Source organism: Benincasa hispida, chromosome 11, assembly GCF_027475165.1.
Source record: "Benincasa hispida cultivar pf3 chromosome 11, pf3_genome.v1.1, whole genome shotgun sequence".
Lineage (NCBI taxonomy): Eukaryota > Viridiplantae > Streptophyta > Magnoliopsida > Cucurbitales > Cucurbitaceae > Benincasa > Benincasa hispida.
Genome location: NC_143488.1, coordinates 27,183,392 through 27,200,620, shown reverse-complemented (window position 1 = coordinate 27,200,620; position 17,229 = coordinate 27,183,392). Strand labels below are relative to the sequence as shown.

The 17,229-nt window shown below is 37.1% G+C and overlaps 1 protein-coding gene across 1 annotated transcript; it reads right to left on the bottom strand.

Annotated features, from left to right (window-relative positions):
- Window positions 1–1,338: 1,338 nt before the first annotated feature.
- On the bottom strand, window positions 1,339–15,982 carry LOC120091312 (acyl-CoA). The gene is made up of 12 exons (XM_039049289.2): window positions 15,798–15,982; window positions 14,451–14,597; window positions 14,183–14,365; window positions 13,629–13,711; window positions 13,284–13,482; window positions 12,471–12,592; window positions 10,451–10,517; window positions 9,936–9,986; window positions 9,622–9,674; window positions 9,265–9,475; window positions 2,862–3,032; window positions 1,339–1,613 (listed from the first exon to the last, which is right to left on the bottom strand). The coding sequence occupies exons 1-12, from the start codon at window positions 15,852–15,854 to the stop codon at window positions 1,557–1,559; spliced, it is 1,401 nt and encodes a 466-aa protein (XP_038905217.2). The 5' UTR covers window positions 15,855–15,982; the 3' UTR covers window positions 1,339–1,556.
- Between the last annotated feature and the right edge of the window lie 1,247 nt (window positions 15,983–17,229).

The following is a 17,229-nucleotide window of genomic DNA, read 5'->3' as shown; positions in this document are numbered from 1 at the left end:
TAGGAATGGTTTGAACATACTGGTTCAGTTGGACCAATTGGTTTGATTGGACCGGCTGGACCAACTGAGATGGCAGAGGAGGTTGGGTCATCCATGCGGCGGAGGATCAGTCCGGAATGGGTTCTATGGCTGGCGGCTGACTCACGAACAGAGGCTGAAGATCGGCGGTCGCCATTTGGGTCGCAAAGTCGAGCTGTGCGAAAACACCCATGGCTGATGGCTTTCCCTGCATCGGCTGAATCTGAGGAAAAGCAACACATGGGAGCTCGGCTGGGTCACGGACGGCGAGATCTCGATCGACCGCTGTGTAAGAGAGGGACGCTGGTGGCTGAATCACGGCACTGGAGCTCGGATCTGTGCGTCAATCGGGTCTGTGGGCTTGATCGGTCGAGTCTGTTGAGGAAGTCCACCGGCTAGAGTTCGGATCTGACACGAATCAGATGATTTGAGGCAACGCGACGTGAAAATAATGCTCAACGACTTCTCGTATGGTTATGACAACTTCAACGTTCATGGATCCCCCCGTTCCAATGGAAGTTGCTGTCGGAGTCTCTGGTTTGTTCTCATCGATGACGGCCGGGGTTTCGTCACCATGCTCTGATATCATATTGAAAAGTAGAAGAGAAGAAAAACACAAATTTACGTGAAAACCCTAGATCAGGGAGAAAAACCACGATGAGAGATTTTTATTCTTTTTAATTTTCTAATCTACAGTACTCAACACAGGACAGGTATAAATAACCAAACTGATAGAAACCCTAGACAATAGACGTTAAATAAAAGACTAAAATGCCCTTAGAGCTAAAACACCATTTCAACAATATGAAAGGAAATGGAGAAGGAAAAAACTTGCGTAAACATTAAAATAGACTTTAGAACTCTAGATTTCACAACTCTACACTTTAAGCACAAACTTTATAACTTCCGACTATACGACTCTATAGTTCAAACATAGACTTTACAACTTCCCGAACTTCAGAACTTGCCAAACAGTTTAGATGTGCTCCAATCTAGAAGAAATAGACATCAAGAAGATGGAGGAAACTAGAGCGAGAGCAAGAGAAAAAATGGGGACCCAAAAGAAAAAGTGTCAAAACTAGTTCAAGAGGAAAAAATAGCTAGATGAGCCAGAGCCAGAGCAAAAAATATATATAAAAGAAATTATATTTGCTGAAGTCAGCAAAAAGTTTAAAAACAAACAAACTTTATCTTGAAAAACCGGGACCCTTTTTGCACAAATTTTTAGATCATGCATAAAATGATAATAAAACGTAGATATATGTAGCTGTAGCTGAAAAAATATGCAAATAGTAAGAGTCAATAATGCAGATCTTCAGGTGGCCCAAAGAAAGTTCGAGAACTTTTTCCATTAAGAAAGCCATGTTTCTATAACTTAGTCTCTGTACAGTCATTTTAACTCTTCACTGACTTTAATCAGGAAGCATCCCATCTGATTATCTGATAATCATCTATATAAAATGTGATGATTTAGCAATATCCCCTCTTTCACCTTGGAATCCTCCATTCCATCCAGTATTTATTTGGCTGGCCTAAATTTATATGCCTTCTTTAAAGGGTCCAGAATCATGCAATAGCTTTATCACAGCCTTAACCTGCAAACACACAAGCCAATTGTATCAATAATCAATTCAGAAGCATGTAGAATACTGGTAAGTGAAGAACCCAAATCGAATGCGGTTAGTAGGAGAATGACAAGAAGCTATTGTCGTGATAAATCGTAGAGGACTGAAGGAAATACATCAATGCAAACCAGGATTGAAGGTTAAACGAATCAATTTAAGTAGGATAAACAAATGAACTATCTGGAAAGATATTTATTTGAAGCAACTTAAGAACTAATGAAGGGTTATACCCAATTTTGGGACCTAATTTTTTAAATAACAAAAAAATGACAATTTTCGTTGATGTAATGAAGAGAGAATAATGCTCATGGATACAATCTCCATATGGGAGTGAATATAAAAAACATTGGAAGGGCATAAAACTCAAATCAAAGAAAAGATAAGATAAAAGAATCCCGATCAGTGTTTTTTAAAACTTAAGCCGCAATAAAGTGCAAATCTCTTCTGGGGCTTAGCGCAAGGCAAAAAAAAAAAAAAAAAAGCTTGTGAAGCGGACTATATATAAAAGTACTACATAAAGAAGAGAAAGCATAATTGAAGCGAGAATTTGATGAGAAAAAAAAACCCTAAACACAAGGAATTTTGCATTTTCAGGCCTATTGCAATTCAATACCTTCAAATGTGTGTATGTATATATATATATATATTAAATACAATAATAGGAACCTAATATAGATACATGTTCTATTTATTTACTTGGTACATTCAACTCTTCACCTTTTCCCTGTTTTGTATTAATAGGAACCTAACCTAGATGTATGTTTCATTTATTTACTTGATAGATGTTTGTGAACAATTATTATAGGTTAAGGAAATATTTGAAAATTGATGAGAGTCTAAAATAACTATTTATGCAAAAAATTAGAGATTAAGACATGAAAATTGAAAGACTATAGTTGCATTTTGGAAAGTTCAAAAACGAAAACAAAAGTACAAAAATTTAGGAATCAAAATAAGATTTAAATCACGAAGAAATTCTGTTCTTAAACTGCTTTCTAATTTCCATGTTAAACTCGTTTTTTGCAAATGATGCAAATTCTTGATCATTGCTAAACCATAAATTATAGGAAGAAGCCAAAATGAGTTTGGCCCAACTGACATAAAGTATGCTTTAATGACTAACAGGTTTGTGGTCCGAATTCCTCCCCCATATTCTACTAAATCATTGGAAGAAAGAATTACACCATTATGCCTCAATCGGTCAGAGTATAAAGTTACCTGATTTGCTTCACGCACTAGGAAGTCATCTATTGCCCTCCTGAAACCTTCATCCGTAAGATAATGACAGCTATAAGTAGTCACAGGCATGTAACCTCGTTGAATCTTATGCTCACCCTGAGCTCCTGCTTCTACTGTGTCAAGATCAAGTTCAATAGCTGCTTCTATTGCCTGCGAGGAATAACCAAAGGTCAAAGTTTCGAGAGGCCATTTCAGCATTGACAAACTCCAATGACTTTTGGACCTTTTTTTTAAGGAAATTAAGTAGAATGCATATGAGTAACACCATTATAAATAAAACTCATTTTGGCACCAAAATTTCTCAGCGCAAGAAAGAGGAGCAGTGGTTCATGTTGAAAATAGGGTTATTAACCTAGGGGCATTTATGTAATTATGTAGACCCCTAGGATTTTCTACTGTCTACTTATACAATGTGTCCCTGTGTATTTGGTGTATCAAATTAAAAAGAATAAGAAAAGTCTTTAGATCATGGTTTTTCTCCCTGTACTAGGGTTTCCACGTAATCTTGTTATTCTTCTCTTCCCTATTCTTTATTTTTAACATGGTATCAGAGCTAGGTGACGAAACCCTAGCCGTTATGGAAGAGAATCAATCCGTTACCCAGACAATGTGAGACAACGGTTGATTTACCTACAACAACAGATTTCTGATTTGGATACAATGTTCGATGCAAATCCTCAACAGGTTTATTCAGAAAATCCGGTAAAGTTGTTACCTATTGTGCCTAATGTTTCCTACTTATCTGGTTCGATGAGTAATTCTGCAGGATTTTTCGTAGGGGAAAAATTAAATGGCCAGAACTATTTCTCCTGGTCCCAATCAATCCGGATGACTTTGGAAGAGCATCACAAGTTTGGATATTTGATAGGGAAAATTCCAAAGTCGGTCCCAGGTGATCCACAAGAACAAATTTGGAAAGGAGAAGATTCATTGTTACGTTCTGTTTTGGTAAATAGTATGGAACCCCAGATAGGAAGACCATTGCTATATGTTGCAACTGCCAAGGATATCTGGGAGGTAGCGCAAGATCTATACTCTAAAAGACAGAATGTCTCTCGGCTATATACACTCCACAAACAGGTCCATGAATGCAAACAAAGGTCCATGGATGTTACTTCTTATTTTAACAAACTATTAATGTTGTGGCAGGAGATGGACTTGTATAGAGAGATTGTCTGGAACTGTCCACAGGATGGGGCCCAATACTTGAAGATTGATGAGGCAGATCGTGTTTATGTGTTCTTGGCTGGATTAAACCCTAAATTTGATGGTATCCGTAGTCGGATATTGGGCCAGCGCCCCACTCCTTCACTCAGAGAAGTCTGCTCTGAAATACGGCTGGAAAAGGATCGGTCATCTGTCATGAATAATCCCATTCCTACTACTGACGCAGCCGCCTTCGTCGCCAAGCCGTCCGGTGCTGATGGTGATAAAAAAACCCCCACCTGTTTGTGAACATTGTAAGAAGCTTTGGCATACAAAGGATCAGTGTTGGAAATTACACGGGAAGCCCCCAAACAACAGGCAACGACAGTCTCATGACAAATCTAATACTAGTCATGCCCTGGTAAGTGACTCAGTAGATGAACAGACTCAGAAGCAATCTTCCGGTGACATAAGCACAACTTGAGTACGATTGAGGTGAGTGCAATTGCACAGTCAAGTAATTTCCCTTCTTTTGGCCTGATTAGTATAAATGGTAAAAAACCATGGATTATGGATTCAGGGGCCACCAATCATCTTACGAGTTCCTCAGAGTTATTTATGTCATATAATCCAAGTGCTGGTAATGAGCGTATTCGAATTGCAGAAGGGTCTTTTGCTCCTGTTGCGGGAAAAGGCAATATCTCTCCCTTTAATGGTTTAATTCTACGTGATACCTTACAAGTGCCTAAAATATCGTATAATTTGTTATCTGTCAGTAAAATAACAAGAGATTTGAAGTGTAAGGCGATTTTCTCACCAGGTTCCGTTTTGTTTCAGGATCTGAAATCGGGGATAATGATTGGCACTGTGCGACACGATAGGGGACTATACTTCCTTTCTGACGAAGCTTCCTCTAGGAATGATCACCAAACTGGGTTTATGTCTTTAAATTTCTCTGTTTCTGAACATGATGTTATGTTATGGCATTTCCGCTTAGGACATCCGAATTTTCAATATATGAAGTATTTATTTCCTCATTTATTTCGTAATGTTAGTACTTCTTCCTTTAATTGTGATGTGTGTATACGTGTCAAGCAACATCATGTTTCTTTCCGTTCTCAGCCTTACAAACCCTCGAGTCCGTTTTCTCTTGTTCATAGTGATGTATGGGGTCCCTCACCGGTTACTACTTCCACTGGAAAATGATGGTTTGTCACATTTATAGATGATCACACCCGCCTCACCTGGATTTTCCTTCTTACTGAAAAATCTGAAGTGTCCTCTGTTTTCCAACAGTTTTATACAACTGTCGAAACTCAATTTAAAACAAAGATTGGGATTTTAAGAAGTGATAATGGGTGAGAATTTTTTAATGCCTCCTTCGGAGATTTCCTTGTTTCTAAAGATATTGTCCACCAGAGCTCGTGTGCTTACACTCCACAACAAAATGGAGTAGCTGAGCGTAAAAATCGGCATCTGGTTGAAGTAGCCCGGTCTCTTATGTTATCCGCTACTCTTCCGTCGTACCTCTAGGGAGATGCAGTTCTCACTGCTGCCCACCTCATTAATCGGATGCCCTCTCGTATCCTTAATCTTCATACTCCTTTAGAATTGTTTAAAAAATCCTTTCCAACTACTCGATTGATCTCTGATGTTTCTCTTTGGGTTTTTGGTTGTGTTGCTTTTGTTCACTCCCATGGTCCAAACCGCACGAAATTTACTCCTCGTACTCAGAAGTGTGTCTTTGTTGGATATCCACTCCATCAACGTGGATATAAGTGCTATCACCCATCGTCTCGAAAATACTGTCTCCATGGATGTCACCTTTCTCAAGGATCAGTCGTTTTTTCCTGTTAGTCATCTTCAGGGGGAGAACATAAATGAAGAGACTAACTGGTCATCTTATGCTATTCCTTTAGAGTCAGCATCCATTCAAACCTTGTCTAACCCTAGTTCTGAGCATGATAATCTGGTCCTTCCAACCAATCAAGTTCTTTGGAAAACTTACTATAGGAAGAATCTCAGGAAGGAAGTAGTGTCACCTGTTGAACCAGAACTGCCGACTCCAGTGCAGGAGTCAAACCCGCCATCAGATCCAGGTACGTATATTCCTAATGATGTTGATATATGTATGGAGACTGATGAAGACAGGCAAGACAAGAGAGAAGGTAGCAGTAATACTAAAAGAGTGACAGAAGGGGAAACTGCAGAAGATGAAATGATTGAAACCACAGAAAATGAAATTATTCTTGCTAATGATGATGTGGAAGATACTACTAAAGTTTCTGATACACAGATGGTCGATCATGGTGAGGAGCCTAGAAAGGTGAAAGAACGTGATGCTTCACTTGATCTTCCTATAGCTCTAAGGAAAGGTACTCGTTCATGTACTAAATACCCTATGCATAGTTACATGACGTATAGTAATCTGGCATCTGAGTTCAAAGCATTCACTACTAGTTTGGACACTGAGGTGATTCCAGATGACATAAATGTTGCAATGAAAAAACTAGAATGGCGGTCTGCTGTTATGGAAGAAATAAGAGCTCTAGAAAAGAATAGAACCTGGGAACCAGTGACTTGGCCTGAAGGACACAAAACAGTTGGATGTAAATGGGTGTTTACTATAAAGTACAAGTCAGATAGAACGATTGACCAGTACAAGGCTAGACTCATTGCAAGAGGCTTTACTCAAACCTATGGAGTAGATTATTCTGAAACTTTTTTACCTGTGGCTAAACTTAACACTATCCGAGTGCTCTTGTCAGTCACTATGAATAAAGATTGGCCTCTACACCAACTTGATGTTAAAAATGCGTTTTTGAATGGGGAATTTGAGGAGGAAGTCTATATGAGTCCCCCTCCCGGGTTCGAGAGTCAATTCAAAAACAAGGTGTGTAGATTGAGGAAGTCACTATATGGATTAAAACAGTCTCCAAAGGCCTGGTTTGACAGGTTCACAACTTTTGTGAAAGCACAGGGGTATGTTCATGGGCATTCTGATCACACTCTTTTTATAAAAAGATCAACATCAGGGGAGATAGTTGTTCTTATTATCTACGTTGATGACATTGTTTTATCTGAGGATGATGATGTAAAGGTCATGAGGCTAAAAACAGAGATGGCCAGAGAGTTTGAAATTAAAGACCTCGGGAAGTTAAGATACTTTCTGGGAATGGAAGTGGCTCGCTCAAAAGAAGGTATATCAGTTTCTCAACGAAAATATACTCTAGACTTGCTAAAAGAAACAGGTATGACTAGGTGTAAACCTGTTGACACACCAGTAGAATACAATGCGAAACTCGGTGATAAGAATGATAGAATTTCTGTTAATAAAAAAGGTATCAGCGGTTAGTTGGGAAGTTGATATACTTGTCTCACACAAGACCTGACATTTCTTATGCAGTAAGTGTTGTGAGTCAGTTTATGCAAGCTCCTTGTGAAGATCATATGACAGCAGTTGGGTATTCTTCGGTATCTGAAAGGAACTCCTGGTAAAGGCCTAATGTTCAAGAAAACCAATAAACGATCTGTTGAAGCCTACACTGATTATGACTGGGCAGGGTCTGTTGTTGATAGAAGATCGATGTCTGGGTATTGTATGTTTGTCTGGGGAAATCTAGTCACCTGGAGAAGTAAGAAACAAGGAGTTATTGCTAGAAGTAGTGTTGAGGCTGAGTATCGGGCAATGAGTCTAGGGATTTGTGAAGAAATCTGGTTGAAGAAAGTATTATCAGATCTCCAGCAAGATAATGAGCTTCCGATAAAATTGTTTTGTGATAATAAAGCTGCCATCAGTATTGCAAACAACCCAGTTCAACATGACAGAACTAAACACGTAGAGATAGACAGACACTACATTAAAGAAAGGTTGGACAGTGGAAACACATGCATCCCTTATATTCCTTCAAACCAACAAGTTGCTGATGTACTTACAAAAGGGTTACTGAGACAAAATTTTAATTATTGTGTAAGCAAGTTGGGCCTTGTCGATATATATGCTCCAACTTGAGGGGGAGTGTTGAAAATAGGGTTATTAACCTAGGGGCATTTATGTAATTGTGTAGACCCCTAGGATTTTCTACTGTCTATTTATACCATGTGTCCCTGTGTATTCAGTGTATCAAATTAAAAAGAATAAGAAAAGTCTTTAGATCGTGGTATTTCTTCCTATACTAGGGTTTCCACGTAATCTTGTTGTTCTTCTCTTTCTTATTCTTTATTTTTAACAGTTCACAGTAACTCACTCCTCCTGTTATTAGCACAAACCAATGGAGGGTATAATAAAGGATTCAGAGGGAATAGGTCCAATCTATGGTGGCCACCTATTTAGAATTTAATATCATGTGAATTTCCTTTTCACCCAAATATTATAGGATCAGACAGGCTGTCCCATGTGATTAGTCGAAGTACTCGTCCTCACTCTCATGGATATATATATATATTTAAAAAACAAAAAAACGTTATTAGCTCTAGGAGTGCCTATCATCAAGGTCAGAGACATTAACAAGTATAAATCTACTTTCCATTAGGAAAGCATGGAATGAAGAAGGGGGCGGCTAAAACCTTGAGTAGAAATTTATGGGGACAGTGACCACAATTTTTGAGGTAATATTTTTCTGCTACTATCTGGGGTACAATTTCCTCGGTGTTTTCAACTTCCCTAATGATAGAAGCCATATCACATAACTCTGAGTTTGTCCTGGTGGTGTTCAATGGTCATCCTTCCAAAAGCACATCAAATGCAAAGGTATCCTGGTTTAATCGGTAAGAGGAGTTTCATGAGTAAATTGAGTGGAAATGATTGTAGGGTTTTTGTTTATTGAAGGGTAAAAAAGGCTTGGGAGAGGTTTGGAATAGTATCATTTTGAACGCTTCTAGGAGTACTATTCATAAAATATTTTTGGAAATGTTCTTTTATGTTTGCTACCAACTAGGAAGTTGGAGTTATGGTACCCTTGTATACATTATTTTGATGGAATCTTTTGTTCTCTAACTTAAGAATGTACTAATATATACAGAAAAAGTCTGCAAGCATCAAGGTCCAATAAGCTAATACACGGCAAGAAGAAACTCATGTTTTGGTAACCTCACATTTCTTGTGACAGATTTTATTAATACAAAATCTTGAGATCAAACAAAAAGAAAAGAGAGAGAAGGAACAGATTTGGTTAATTCACACTCAACTTGAAAATGCATATTATACTGATGGAGTAAAATAATGATAAGCACACACCTGATAATAACAAGCTTCAAAATGTAAACTTGGATAGTATGCTCTAGGGTGACAACCCCACAGCCGCCCAAATAAAGTATCTCCACCAATGAGGTTGAGCGCTCCAGCAACAAATTCATCACCTTCCTCTGCAGTAACTAATAACACCTGATCTCCCATCTTAGAGGCCATATTATGAAAGAAATCCCGAGTGAGATAAGGGGTGCCCCACCTATGAAGAAGCCATTACTGAATACAATTAAATAAATTCTCATGCACCTACCAATTCATCATACTCATAAAAAAATGGCAACTATAGATGTTTTTCTTAATCTCAATTGGCAGATAAATGAAAGGGGTTGATAGTAAGGACCAAACTTGTTATCAGTCGTGTTCCTGTAGAATGAATAGAATGAATCCCAATGCTTAGCCTGCCAAAACATTAAAACAAATGATGCCCGTGCCCCTAATTCTCTTCCAGTAAGATAAGTGTAATGCTTGCCACACACAACAATTCATTAGCTAGAATTTCCAAGAGACATTCATTATCAACTATTATCATTGTATCTGTATATCATGCAAACTCATCTAGACACTCGAGAGTAGAGTGCAAGGATAACTTTTTTGAAAAATATATATATTTATTTGATCCTATCCAATATTAATAAATGATAAACAGATCCAGTTCTTACCTTTATTTCATAACCCCGGAGACGTTTCATAGTCAAATTTTGAGCCACAATCTGCCACAGAAAGTCCACAAAGAGAAATCCCAAATACATAGCCACTGTAAGCTTGGGAAGTTACCATGCTATTCAAATCTTCAACAGTAATAAATAGTAAGATAGTCATCTAGAAAGATTAATGCAAAGATCTTAGCCATAAAAGCCCATTAATTAGGCAAGTATGCATATCCTATTTATATGGCTTTAGCATATGGAATGAAATTGAGCTCTCCCTATTAAGTCATAACAGTTTGTCAGTACAGGGTATCACAGCTATTTAAGGGTTGTTTACAATCTCCTAGTTACAAATAGTCATTCGACAAGACTGCACATTTAACCAGGCAGATTTAATCAATAGTAAAATGATATTTCTAATCTAATTCAAATCATCATAGAAACTCCAAATCCACCAACTTCTGATGAATTAGTGAATTGGAGACTTTGGTATCCTAAACAATGGAATAATAGTTAAAAGTATTGACCTTTTTGCGCTCCTGACGAATATTTTTCCTCTTACTTTGCTTCATATCCATTAAAAACTCATCAAAACTGAAGAAGATAGAATGGAGAAGAAATTATAAATGACACTGAGAAAATGTGCAGTAACTATTGCATTCTAAGGGCAAAGTGTAAAAAGAAAGAGGTTAATGCTTGACATTGCACATCAAATTCAACAAAGTTGGCAACTTTCACCTTCAAATGGAGAAACAATTGATGCCTTGGTATTTAATTCAGAAGAGATTTAAGGAAAACAATTAAGTTAAAAGAAACAAGAAACAACTAATTAAGTCAAAGAAAGATCTATAAGGATACTCTTAAAGTTCAATCCACAACCTTTACAAAGCACACATGAATGCAATATGCAAACCTGCCATTCAATAGTCTACAATTAACAGAAAACCTATGACGAAGTAGAAACTAATGCCATAAAGGTCTTCCCTAATTTCCAAATTCGCATATAAACAATGACCACCTTTCTTAACAAACCTACCAGCTAGTTACTTTATACCTAATAACATTCCTAACAGCTGAAAAGAAAGGTCTCAAAGCATTGAATGAATTTTTGTAAGTTTGGTGCTTTCTTCAGTTCATTTGCTTAAGGAAATGTTTTCTTTCTAATCATTAAAATCAAATCAAGAATAAAGAATTAAAAAAGGGAAAGAAACAACCAGCCAGTGAATCATCTCAAACTAGAGCAGAACTGGTGAATAAATGGAGCCATTCAAAAAAGGGAGAAATTTGCATTCACCAGAGGTTCTTTTAGAATCAATTTCAAACCATCTGCTAGAGGTTGTAACAATCCGAACGATCCCCAATCCCAGGCCTGGCAAGAGATAAGCTTACAAACATTTTTTTTTTTAGAGGGAGCAACATACTTGATCGATGTATCAAACAATACTGAAGAGAGAGGGAGTGAACCCAAAGAGCCCAAAGATGGAGTAACAAAAAGAACATCCATTTGGCCAAAAGTGTGGAAAGGCTATAATCACAAAAAGGGGGGGTAAAAATTTACACTGAGTGACTAGGAGAACATTGCTAGAAAAAAGTATCATCAGAGGATTTCGTCCAGATAAAAGCTCTAGCAAGGTTTAGCCAGAGAGTTTGCTGCTCATTCTGCCCAATGAGGATGGATAAAAAATCTGGAATATTGACTGGTAGGGTCGCTGACCATCTGAGGCTGTGAGCAAGAATGACCAGAATCTTTGAGCAAAAGCACAATGAATGAAAGGTCGGGCCGGCTCTAGGATATACCAGATCTGAGGAGTTGTCCCACCAATTTTCCCTTTTTGTCCTTTCCATTGGAGAAATTTGGATCTGCCAGAGGTCACCCCCATTGCTTTCATATGGGCCATGAAGGCTGGCAATTTGATCTTTCCTGACGATGGAAGAAGGGATTACAAGCACAGCTGGAAAAAAAGCCAATGGGTTTCTGGGTTACTTCCCATAGTATCCTTGTTTGTTGCAAAGCTTTTCGACCCAAAGTAAGTAGTTGCACTTCGCTGCTCCTTGAAGAGATTGTAGGTGCAACTTGCAAGGGTCTGCCACAAGAGTTTCAAATATGGAGGAGAGACATGCTAGGGAGGTCCAACAGATATCAAGAAGGTGGCATTCTAACTATGTTCAGAAATTCGACCACTGTTTCCTTTACGGGAGTGACCAATTGCAATGTAGAAGGTTTTCTGGTCTATGGCTATAGAGCGTTTGGTGTCCAAGGTGGGCACGGTGGTGGTGGGGGAGAAGGGATCAATGCAGCCTGCAGGAGCTAGGGGCAATGGGTTGGAGGAGGGAGAGGAGGGAGAAGAGGACAGAGGAGAGGGAAGGAGAGAGTGTCATGGGTTGGTTTTCGAAAGCATTTAAGCTTAAAAACATACTGATGGTGTCATTAATGTGAATCAACTTTTTTATGAACTCCACTGACAGAGAAATTGAACTAGAACAAAACAAATTTTCAGAATCAAATGTGTACTCATGTGATTAACGACAAATAAACAAATGACTTACTTTTTGTAATTACGATTCTTCCAATGGTACTGCATTCCAATCCTTTGCAGAAATCCTCCATCACTTAGTTTTTGCCATTCGTTTTCAGATGAGAAGGTAATATGCAGTGACGAAAGCTGAGACTGTTTGAAGTAATTAACTCGAGATAAGATGCTTTTATTAAATGATAGGAAACATGTGACTTATCAATAGGTTTCTTGCATAAAAATGTAGAGTACACAAACAAAAGTTACATAATATGATACTTACGTAAATTCAAAAGGACACGAAAGTAGCCCCCCCCCCCCCCCCCCCCAATTCGTTGCTAATAGTCTTACCCAAAAGGAGAGAGAGAGAGAGAGAGAGAGAAAAATGCATCCTTGCTTTATTGCCAAAGCCATAACTTCCATCAACTAAATAGCCAAAGGATTCAAATGCAAACCAACACCCGTGGGGTCCTAGTACAATCAAGGGTAAAAGTTACACTACCTTTTTTTTTTTTTTTTTTGCTCTGTCCCTGCCCCCAGGAAAAAGAAAAAAAAAAAAAAAACACCACCTCACCAAAAAAACTCCCATGACCAAGCATTATTTACATTAAACATGTGCAAAATATAATATGGAATTGCTCCAAAGATCAAATTCTCTAACAGTCGTTCACATTCTTCTCACAAATAAGATGCCATCTTCAAATGCTAAATAGTAAACAATATGACACGAGAGTGAGAGAGAGATTTAAGTGCATATTATCATAAGAATGATCACAAAGGATTTGTCATACAGACAGAAGGGCATAATTTACGAGCTTAAAAGCATAAAAAATATGCCTAGTCGTACCTTGGCTGTCATATCCTTCAAAGCAGAAATTAGAATGTCAAAGATTTCATCTCTGAATAATGTGTTACGGATTAAAATCCTTGGACCAGTCGCTGGGGTAAAAGGCACACAACATTGTAGTTTTGGGTAATATCTTGCACCAAAACTGTAGTATGCATCAGCCCAGGAATGATCAAAAACAAATTCGCCATAGGAATGACTGCAGATTGAAAATTAAGTTAAAAGTCGAAAAGGCAGCCATGGATCAAAATCAGCAGACCTTCTCAATAGACAGCATAAAAAAATGTAGTATAAAAATAGGGAATCAATCAAGAAAAGATAAACAAATAGAGAGGCGATTCTAACCTTTTAAGATAAAGTGGAACAACACATAAAATATTTTCCGATTCATCCTTAGCCACAATGTGGCGAGGCATCCATCCAGTTTCCTGAAATCCGATTGAAAGTAAGACAATGGTGCTGCTTTCTGAGACAAGGTAAAAGTTACTTTGTTTAAAGACACTACCCACGATTCATTGTATATAAATAGCTATTTCATAAACTAGTGGCTAATGCTAAATTGTATGGAATTATATTGTCTATTTTTAATTGTGTTTTGTTTATCGGGCTGTTTTTAAATATAGAAAAATAAACCAAAATATTTACAAAATATAGCAAAATTTTATAACTATCAATGATAGACGCTGATAGACACCAATAATTGTTAGTTATAAAATTTGGCTATATCTTGTAAATATTTTCAAGAGTTTTACTATTTGAAATAATTTTCCATTGAATATTGTGTTCAAAAAGCAACCTGCTTATGAAAATTTCAAGGTCAGAATCTCAGATAATTGTTAATGTATGAACCAAACATTTTTAACCCTATGTCTGATTCTGAAGAGGCCTTAATTCCTCACCTTCACAGCACAACCTGTCTCCTCCAGGCTTGAAAGAAACCCATGGGTTAGAAATGGATTATATTTTTCAGGGCCAGTACTATCCAGGGCACAAGCATCCCAGTCACTGGCTGAAACCTCTGAAATAGACGAAACAACTGAAAGAGACAACTTTGTAGGTTTTGAATGGGAAACTGAGCCTCCCTGAATAAGGAACAACTAAGTGATAACAACGAAGTAACTATCTATTATAAACTACAGACTTCAGAATCAAGGACAAGGAGTAGACCTCTGGGCCTGTCCCTGACAAAGTAAAATCTCCCAATGAATAATCAATTTCATTTGGTACTGTTGACTTTTTAGCTCCCCAAAAGAGCCCATTAATTCTAGTTGCTTGAGCTGAAGGGCTAATCAAGTCTCTGGACTTCAACTTTTCCTACAATTACAAAATAGTTAAGGTTTTTCTATTTATATACCACAAAAGAACCATGCATAAAATATGAAAGTAAAGTATCATATCCTTAATCTTTTTGAAGTTAAAACACTACAGCTTGGATTTGGCACAAGCGCTTTACAAATTACAGACAAACAAGATGAATAAAATCACAGAACATGCCACCAGTAGTATCTGAAAAACATGAGGAAGATACATAAAAGCATAGCAACAGTATAATCTTCACCAGTAGCATGAGAAAACTGAAAGCAATACAAGGAGCCAGCAGGGACAGCAGTTCCTGCTCTCAAACTTGTTTTGTTTCATTTTTCACTTTTCAGCCATACATTGAGCGAAGCATTTCTTATATCACACCAAACCAGGTTAACAAGCAACAATTTCAGAGATGGAAGCAATGTAAAGATGAAGTCTAAGAACAAATGTGGAATAATCATTATTAAATTTTACCCCTTCCATTAATTCAGGATGAAATTTACAAAATTGACAAAGAAAAGTATTGTTTTCGTTTCAAAAAAGAATTTAGGATGAAATTTAATTTCCCAAGTCATGAGGCAAAACATATTAAGGCACACAAGGCATGAGCAAGGATTAAACAATCGACCTTGATGTCCATGTCAAGATTTCGATTTTACAAATTTACCACCAGATAGTTTTGTAAACTAAAAAAAAAATTTAAAAAAATATTCTAATTAATAGTTAAGTTCTTGTCACTTTCCAAATAAATTATAGATCTTATTAACAGTATTTATATTCATAATGGCAACTAATTGATAACACTTTTCTGTGTTTAATGAATATTTCCAAGTCCACCAATGAATAGCATTGATAACACGTCTAAAAATTTTCCTCCACGACCAATACTCCCTCATTAGACTTTGCCATAACTTTCACGCCTAGCAATGAGAGGAGTATCATATTAAGAATGTAAATAAAGAATTAAATAAACCGTGACAGAAGTTTCTCGAGTTTAATGGCATATCGAAGCTTCCCAAACTGAAGAACTCCCCCAAAACAACAAACCTACGTATATATGCCAAGGATTTCTTTTTTCGTAACCTAAATCCATAACCAGAAGGGGGTTCCAGGAAATCATAAACTCTGATGATTAAAGCTTGACTAATCGGCCATTATAGCATCAAAACCAGAGAAGCGAAAACGAAGAAGAAAAGTAAAAGAACTCACAGAAGGAAAGTAACCCAGAAAGGCGGAAGAGTTGCAGTAGTTCACTGCAACTGCCATGGCCGCTAATTTGAATGCTACGGTCGAAATTCCTCCACAGTTCACACTTACACTTAGAACTCGTGAGTAATTCCCAAAAACGAACAACTATCAGCAATTCGCCTGACGTGGCTAGCTTGACGCCAGGCTTTTCATCTTTCTTTTTTTTTTCTTTTCCTTTCTTTGTTTGAAAATTTAGTCTATTGTCATAGTTGAACTGGCATAGTGTTCATATTATCAATCTCATGGTCTGAGATTCGATGCGGATTTGGTTTGTAAAATTTTAAAATGGACACTGTCCTCCTTTAAGTTTGATAATTAGTTTTAAATGGTCTTTGGATCGTTGCATTAGTTGACTAATAGAAAATGACGCAGAGAGTTAGGTTGCTAGTTGTGTATCCCACTTCTTCTCGTTCACCTACAACAAAGTTCGTCATTGTTGTCCACTGTGCAAAAAGATGATCTTGTATGTGTCTGTATATTGGGAATAGATAATTTTCCATTTTTCTTTCCTTTGTTTTCATTTATGCAATTACCTTTATGTTGAATTAACCAACAAATTCAACCCAAAGTTAAAAGTTTAAACTGATTGATGAAAACAAATTTCGTCTCATATCAAAACTTCCTTAGAACATCTACTTTAATATCATGTTAAATCACTTATTGGCCTAAAAGTTTGAGTTTATGGGTGAAGATAAATTAAATATCATATCATCTAACCTCTTAACCCTTAAGTCAACTAATACTTCAAGGATCATTTATAACTATTTATCAAATCTCGAGATTAATGTGTCTATTTTAAAAGTTTAGAGACCAAACTGACGTTAAACTCAAATTTTAGATATCAAAAGTATATTCTCCCTCAATAAATTATGAAAACATAACTAAAACTCAAGATTTGGTGGAAATTTTGGTGACGTCGAGATATAATTGAGATAGTTGTCAGAACATAATGGACCATTCAAATCGGTGACAATTCCGATGGAGATTATCATCTAGACAAGTGTCAAAACCCAACCTTCGGTCCAGGCTAATCTCAAAGGGAATTACCACCATGAAAATAATCATACGATTTAGTACTATTTTGACTTGCTTTTATTTGAAGTGAATGTTAAAAAAAAAATACAAATTACGATAAATTATCCTGCACTTGATGCATTTCAGAATATAGGCAACTCGACAGTTCAATGTTCTAATATTCACAACATCATACAAATGAGAGAACACAAATTGAGCCTAAATATTGTTTGCAAGTGATTGTCACGTCTTTCTAATGTCTCCGATGTTGCCCCACTGACTATACTTATGAATTTCTTGTGTTCATCTATTGATGGTGTTTTGAGGGTTTGGCGACGACCAACTCTTCTGGCTTAGGAAGCACAGATACTTTTAATTG

Excerpts from the sequence above, each read along its gene's own strand:
- LOC120091312 (XM_039049289.2), bottom strand. The coding sequence starts at position 15,854 with ATGGCAGTTGCAGTGAACTACTGCAACTCTTCCGCCTTTCTGGGTTAC. Across the intron at positions 14,598-15,797 it reads TTCTGGGTTACTTTCCTTCT|GAAAAGTTGAAGTCCAGAGA; the intron begins GTGAGTTCTTTT and ends TTGTAATTGTAG. Across the intron at positions 10,518-12,470 it reads AAGAATCGTAATTACAAAAA|TTTTGATGAGTTTTTAATGG; the intron begins GTAAGTCATTTG and ends TATCTTCTTCAG.